The sequence below is a fragment of the Scyliorhinus canicula genome, chromosome 22, assembly GCF_902713615.1.
Source record: "Scyliorhinus canicula chromosome 22, sScyCan1.1, whole genome shotgun sequence".
NCBI classification, from domain to species: Eukaryota; Metazoa; Chordata; class Chondrichthyes; order Carcharhiniformes; family Scyliorhinidae; genus Scyliorhinus; species Scyliorhinus canicula.
In genome coordinates this window covers 10489218-10497385 of record NC_052167.1, presented here as the reverse complement: position 1 = coordinate 10497385, position 8168 = coordinate 10489218, and the positions used below count along the sequence as shown (strand labels likewise).

The following is an 8168-nucleotide window of genomic DNA, read 5'->3' as shown; positions in this document are numbered from 1 at the left end:
GATCCGTGCTCAGACCACTGTTGTTTGTGATATACATAAATGATCTGTACGAAGGTATAGGTGGTCTGATGAGCAAGTTTGCAGATGATACTAAGATTGGTGGAGTTGCAGATAGTGAGGAGGACTGTCAGTGAATACAGCAAAATATAGATAGATTGGAGAGTTGGGTAGAGAAATGGTAGATGGAGTTCAATCCAGGCAAATGCGAGGTGATGCATTTTGAAAGATCTAATTCAAGAGCGGACTATATGGTCAATGGAAGAGTCCTGGGGAAAATTGATGTACAGAGAGATTTGGGAGTTCAGGTCCATTGTACCCTGAAGGTGGCAACGCAGGTCGATAGAGTAGTCAAGAAGGCATACAGCATGCTTGCCTTCATCGGACGGGGTATTGAGTACAAGAGTTGGCAGGTCATGTTACAGTTGTACAGGACTTTGGTTAGGCCACATTTGGAATACTGCGTGCAGTTCTGGTCGCCACATTACCAGAAGGATGTGGATGATTTAGAGAGGGTGCAGAGGAGGTTCACCAGGATGTTGCCTGGTATGGAGGGTGCTAGCTATGAAGAAACGTTGAGTAGATTAGGATTGTTTTCGTTGGAAAGACGGAGGTTATGGGGGGACCTGATTGAGGTCTACAAAATTATGAGAGTTATGGACAGGGTGGGTAGCAACAAGCTTTTTCCAAGAGTGGGGGTGTCAATTACAAGGGGTCACGATTTCAAGGTGAGAGGGGGAAAGTTTAAGGGGGATGTGTGTGGAAAGTTTTTTACGCAGAGGGTGGTGGGTGCCTGGAACGCTTTGCCAGCGGAGGTGGCAGAGACAGGCACGATAGCATCATTTAAGATGCATCTGGACAGATATGTGAACGGGCGATGAACAGAGGGAAGTAGATCCTTGGAAAACAGGCATCAGGTTTAGATAAAGGTTCTGGATCGGCACAGGCTGGGAGGGCTGAAGGGCCTGTTCCTGTGCTGTAATTTTCTTTGTTCTTAATAACCCCGTAACCATGACATCTCTGCCCCCCCCCCCCCCCGATCTGCTACCACCTTCGCCATCTGAAACCAAACTATTTTGTTAATCAGGATTGCCAACCCCCCCACCCCACTCGCCCCCATTATCAAAGCCCGAGTGGAACACCTGACCTACCCAATCTTTACAGAGCCTTACCTGGTCCTTTACCCGCAAGTGGGTCTCCTGCACAGCTCCACATCGGCCCTCAGGCTCTTCAACTGAGGAAAAACTCTCTCCCATTTCACCAGGCCTCCCAGCCCCTGCATATTCCATGTCACCAAACAGTTCGGGGCTCTCACACCCCACCCTCAACTCAGCCATCAGCACCCCGAGGGATACTCCCATCGCGCCCCCTCCCCCCCCACCAAATTCCAAAAGCCAGAGCCCACCCAAGACGGCACGCCCAGCCGCACCCTTCGGATGGGACCAAGAACAACCCCCAGTCATCATCAAAAAACTACCCCTTCCCTTTCCCAGAAATCCCCCAACCACTTCTTCTTGAAACAGCACCTTACCTTCAACACCTCACCATGCTTCCGTACCGTCTCTGACGACCTTCCAAGTGCCTCCTTTATCGGGAACACTGAGTCCTCCACAAACTGCTTGATAGTCTCCAGCATCTCTCTCGCATGCCATGCAAAGGGCTTGCTGAACTGCCGTTTGAATTCAGCCACCATCGCCTCCACCAGCATATCGACCATAACAGGAGTGGCCCCACCCGGTGAACTTGCCCCTGCCATCTTCCCTCCCAATGCACTCCACACCGTCCTTGACTCTGCCTGTGGGCTAGAGTTCGCACCGTTCTTCCCAATATTCTTTCTCTGGTTCTTGGACATCCTTTAATAACCAGATCTCACAGATCTCCACAAATGGGGTGAAAAGATTGAAAAACCGAGGGTTCTGGCGGGAGTAACCCAACGTTCGACCTCATCCTACATGTTGCCAATGAAAGTCAATTTTAAAAATAAGATGTTGTTTCTCAGGGAGGCAATGTAAGTCAGCAAACACAGGGCATGTAGGTGAACAGGACTTGCAAGTTGCTGTGAGTTAAGACAAAGGCAGCAGTGTTTGAGGTGAGCTCACTGAGGGTGGAATGTGGGAAACCAGCCAAGTAAACATGGGGAAACATTCCAAAGGCACTTCAGAAGACTTTGTTCAGGCAACATTGGATGCCAAACCAATGAGGCAGTTAGTAAGACGGGTTCCAACATGATAAGTCAAAGAAGTAGGATTGAAGAAGCAGAGTTAAGTAACAGAGGTTTAAAAAAGGGAGGTTTAGATAGAGCATTCCAGAGATTAAAGGCACTGATCTGGAGGACATTAAAGAGAAAGGGACGACTGAGCCATACAGAACGTTGTGCGGGTTGATTTGCACTTTGTCTCGGGAGCTATTGTTATGACCAGTCCCCGGGCGAGGTCCCCATGTTTTTTAACCTCCGTCCCCTCCCTCCGTGGGATCTGTCTCACCAAGAGTCCTCAATTTGTTAGATTCTGGATGGGATACTTCCGGATATTTATGCCTTGGGTGCAGAGGGATGAATTGGTTCTCTTTCTTTATTCAATCCGGCGGTTGATCGAAACAAGATTACTTCAAAACGGATCCCTTCCCTTGTAGATATCTTTTTCCAGTCCCATTGTGTTTATGTTTTAAAAGGAGACAGTTTAACCGGGTTTTCCTGAGTGAAAGAGAGTTTATTAGTTACTAAATGTAGTGCAGGCACACACACTCACACAGATTAGAAATGAAAAGCGAGTCCAAAAATAAGTTTAAAAAAAAATATGAATCAGTCTTTGGCTTGTCCGTGGCAAGTAGGTGGTGAAACGATGCAGCCATTTGAGATTCGTAAGTCCAGTAGCACTGACTTCAGCAGTTGAAGAGTTGGCTTTGAAATTCCAGGGTTATGCAATTTAGCTGAAAGGAGTTGCCTGCTTCTATTTCAATTACGGCTTTGCTGACTTGGCTGTCTTTTAGTAATCAGATAGAGAGTGAATCTTTCATTTTCCCTGCCAGATAGAGCCGCCTGTCTTTCCTAGATTCTGTGTCACACACTCTGGCACCCCCATCACTAGTCCACACTGACCAAGTTTGCAACTAACCTTTTGTAGAATCTGACGGGAGAGACAACAGGAACGCACAGTGGGATAGGAATGAACAAAAATGTTTATTACGGCATACACAAATAACAAAAGTACAACTCTTTTCCCTAAAGGGCTGCCCTCCCTGACGTGCACCCAGGTCAGGGTTTTTAATCCTGAGTTGTTCCCGTCTTGTTAAGGGGAAACCCCCCCTCAATTATCATGGGTTTCATACTCAGCTATGTAAACGAAGAATCGTGTAGAGCACAGTCCTTGGTCCCCAAAGGGGCTGTAACACGTTTTATCACAGAGTCCTGTGTATTCCTAGAGGTCAAACCGGTGTAGGACATAATTGAAATGAAATGAAATGAAAATCGCTTATTGTCACAAGTAGGCTTCAATGAAGTTACTGTGAAAAGCCCCTAGTCGCCACATTCCGGCGCCTGTTCAGGGAGGCAGGTACAGGAATTGAACCGTGCTGCTGGCCTGCCATGGTCTGCTTTCTTTAGCTGTGTGCTAAACCAGTCCCTGGTATGATTCCTGCTGAGAGGACAATCAACTTCAATTACCTCCACCGGATTACAGTCAGTTCCGACATGCCTTTGCTATTTCCCTATCTGGAAAGAAGGTGGGATATTCCATTGTCCCTCAGGACTTAGTATCACCTACAGTGGAGAACTTCAGTGACTGAATGTACTGTCTCAGAATTTACATCCTCAGCCATCTTTGGCTGGTATGTCCATTTTCAAAAACACATGTCTTATTTAATAGTTCACCATGTCCATACGTAGTGCGCAGTTTTGCTACATCATCATCATGACACTGTTAAAACTAAGAAGGGCGTGGGTGTCCTATTCATGGCTCTGCTGTTGTGTGAGCTAAATATTGTGCAAGGGATGTTTTGTAGGCCACAAATGAGTCCTCACTAAGGTGGTCAAAAGAAAAGTTGCCTCACAATAACCTTAACAATATACATCAGATCTCAGCCGGGTTTGACCTGCCCGACTTTGTACTGCTCTTTATCATGAATATAGGGCTCCCTGTACTCTTAGTGGGGGAGTTCGTATTCGGCGAGCCTCAGGGGGAGACTGATTGCTCCCTGTGTTCTATGTTCACCCCATAGATCTTGAGCAGATTATTACAGGATGTGATTTAAAACTAACAGTTGTAGCAAGTTTCTTTAATTGTCTCTCAGCAGAGATTGACACATTGCAGTATTTTACCATCATTCACTGATTGTCTTCTATCTCAAAAGATGATGGTTTGAGCAATGGTGGGCAACTTTGTGTTTAGCATCGCCTGATGTGGCACAGACCCCACTCTGGCCTCAGACGTGACAGTCGGGGCCACATTTGCTTCAGAGGATGAAAATGGGCTAAGATTCACTGACATCCAACTCAGTAACCTGGTTCTGCTTTCCCCTATATCGTTTCATCTATTTAGCCCCAAGTGCTATATCTAACTCCTTCAAGAAATCATGCAATATTTTGGCCTCAACTACTTTCTGTGGTCGTGAATTCCACAGGCTCAGCACTTTGGGTAAAAACATTTCTCCTATTCTCAGTCCTAAATGTGGGCATCTCCACATCGTGGCTACAACCAACATCACAAACTGCCGCTCAAGGTGGAGAGGATCTCCAAGAAGATCGCGCATATAGACACTGACATCAAGTTTCTACAATGATAACTAATAGACTTAATTACCTGCAAAGACTTGCATTCAAAGTATCATAGAACATTGAAAGATACAGCGCAGTACAGGCCCTTCGGCCCACGATGTTGCACCGACATGGGAAGTCAAAAACTAAAGGCCATCTAACCTACTCTATGCCATTATCATCCATATGCTTATCCAATAAACTTTTAAATGCCCTCAATGTTGGCGAGTTCACTACTGTTGCAGGTAGGGCATTCCACGGCCTCACCACTCTTTGCGTAAAAAACCTACCTCTGACCTCTGTCCTATATCAATTACCCCTCAATTTAAGGCTATGTCCCCTCGTGCTAGCCACCTCCATCCTCGGGAGAAGGCTCTCACTGTCCACCCTATCTAACTCTCTGATCATTTTGTATGCCTCTATTAAGTCACCTCTTAACTTTCTTCTCTCTAACGAAAACAACCTCAAGTCTATCAGCCTTTCCTCATAAGATTTTCCCTCCATGCCAGGCAACATCCTGGTAAATCTCCTCTGCACCCGTTCCAAAGCTTCCACGTCCTTCCTATAATGAGGCGACCAGAACTGTACGCAATACTCCAAATGCGGCCGTACCAGAGTTTTGTACAGCTGCAACATGACCTCATGGCTCCGGAACTCAATCCCTCTACCAATAAAGGCCAACACACCATAGGCCTTCTTCACAACCCTATCAACCTGGGTGGCAACTTTCAGGGATCTATGTACATGGACACCGAGATCCCTCTGTTCATCCACACTACCAAGAATTTTACCATTAGCCAAATATTCTGCATGCCTGTTATTCTTTCCAAAGTGAATCACCTCACACTTCTCTACATTAAACTCCATTTGCCACCTCTCAGCCCAGCTCTGCAGCTTATCTATGTCCCTCTGTAACCTGCAACATCCTTCCACACTGTCTACAACTCCACCGACTTTAGTGTCGTCTGCAAATTTACTCACCCAACCTTCTGTGCCCTCCTCTAGGTCATTTATAAAAATGACAAAGCAATGGCCCCAGAACAGATCCTTGTGGTACGCCACTCGTAACTGAACTCCATTCTGAACATTTGCCATCAACCACCACCCTCTGTCTTCTTTCAACTAGCCAATTTCTGATCCACATCTCTAAATCACCCTCAATCCCCAGTCCGTATTTTCTGCAATAGACGACCGTGGGGAACCTTATCAAATGCTTTACTGAAATCCATATACACCACATCAACTGCTCTACCCTCGTCTACCTGTTCAGTCACCTTCTCAAAGAACTCGATAAGGTTTGTGAGGCATGACCCACCCTTCACAAAGCCATGCTGACTATCCCTAATCATATTATTCCTATCTAGATGATTATAAATCGTATCTCTTATAATCCTCTCCAAGACTTTACCCACAACAGACGTGAGGCTCACCGGCCTATAGTTACCGGGGTTATTTCTACTCCCCTTCTTGAACAAAGGGACCACATTTGCTATCCTCCAGTCCTCTGGCACTATTCCTGTAGCCAATGATGACATAAAAATCAAAGCCAAAGACTCAGCAATCTCTTCCCTGACTTCCCAGAGAATCCTAGGATAAATCCCATCAGGCCCCGGGGACTTATCTATTTTCACCTTGTCCAGAATTGCCAACATTTCTTCCCTACGCACCTCAATGCCATCTATTCTAATAGCCTGGGTCTCAGCATTCTCCTCCACAACATTATCTATTTCCTGAGTGAATACTGATGAAAAGTATTCATTTAGTATCTCGCTTATCTCCTCAGCCTCCACACACAACTTCCCACCACTGTCCTTGACTGGCCCTACTCTTACCCTAGTCATGCTTTTATTCCTGCAAAGCTCCGAGTCACCACATTCCGACGCCTGTTCGGGGAGGCCAGTATGGGAATTGAAACCGTGCTGCTGGCATTGTTCTGCATTACAAGCCAGCTGTTTAGCCCACTATTCTATATCTATTGTATCGTATTGTATCTTTGACTTTGTCTATATACATGTTTCCGGAACCCAGCTCTTCACTCATCTGAGGAAGGAGCAGTGCTTCGAAAGCTCGTGTTTGAATCAAACCTGTTGGACTTTAACCTGGTGTTGTAAGACTTCTTACAATCTCCAAATAGAGAGAATGCAACCGTGAATCACCCCTTGACATTCAATGATATCAGCATTGCTGAATCCCCCACAATCAACATCCTGGGTCTCACCATTGACCAGACACTGGTCAGAAGTGGGAATGCTGCGATGAATAACTCACTTCCTGACTCTTGAAAGCCTCTCCACCATTTGTTCGAGGAAATCAATTCTTTGCCTTTGGCAAAGGCGGGGTAAGTAGCTTGTCTCCCATTGGCTCAGACAGGTTTCTTCCTGCGCGCAACCGGATACTTTCTGCATTGCTGCAAAGATCCCCCACGCCCTCGGCACACAGACGAAGATTGTTCACAGTGATCGGGACATCAGAATGGCTGCGAATCCCCGGGTTTTCATGGATATTTCTGCGGACAGCGACTCCCTGGGCCGGATCGTGATGGAGGTGAGTATAGCTCCTGGACTTTGCGCTCACGGGGCAGTTTCAAGGCTCATTCCTGTTTTGCACAAACGCCCTCGCCAAAGGAAGGGGACAACTATTGTACAACTAATCGGAAATACTCCTTAGCGAGGAATATACATCTGGATCCAGTTGGTAGGGAGTGGACGCGGGAACCTTTAGTGAAAAGCCAGCAGCAAATCGGGAGGCAGGAGAAGAACAGAAGGGAAACAGGCAGTTTTCATGTCGGCATTTATTCAGCAAAAACATCACAAAGTGCTTCACAGATGTTTTATTTTCTCAAATTGGGACCCAGGGACAAAGTGAGAGGAAGTGAGGCCTGAAACACAGGCTTCCTGCAGGTTGTGAAAGTGGACACAGCATTGGTGCTGTTCTTTATTACTGTTGATATGTGGCCAAGCTGAAGTGCTGATCAAAATAAGTCAAAACAAATATCAGTTGAATTTTACAAGTAAACGTGCGGGAACTGGAGATGAATTGCTGTTTAGATGGTGAAAGTGGCAGTGTGCACACATTTCTGATTTTGTGTATTTTTGGTTAGTTTTCGTCAACACCCCCTGGGGCAGTTGGGGTTACCATTAATTTGGGGCAGTTGGGGTTGCCATTAATTTGGGGGCAGTCGGGGTTACCATTAATTTGGGGGCAGTTGGGGTTACCATTAATTTTGGGGACGTTGGGGTTACCATTAATTTGGGGCAGTTGGGGTTACCATTAATTTGGGGCAGTTGGGGTTACCATTAATTTGGGGCAGTTGGGGTTACCATTAATTTGGGGCAGTTGGGGTTACCATTACTTTGGGGCAGTTGGGGGTTACTATTAATTGGGGGCAGTTGGGTTACCATTAATTTGGAGACAGTTGGGG

At 46.3% G+C, this 8168-nt stretch overlaps 1 protein-coding gene across 1 annotated transcript in view; it reads left to right on the top strand.

Annotated features, from left to right (window-relative positions):
* The first annotated feature begins 7067 nt into the window (after positions 1–7067).
* Positions 7068–8168, top strand: part of LOC119956174 (peptidyl-prolyl cis-trans isomerase-like) — a 29411-nt gene continuing 28310 nt past the window's right edge. Inside the window, exon 1 of the mRNA XM_038783102.1 lies at positions 7068–7291. Coding sequence (XP_038639030.1) covers positions 7220–7291 — 72 coding nt within the window. The 5' untranslated portion in view covers positions 7068–7219. The remainder of the gene's footprint in view (positions 7292–8168) is intronic.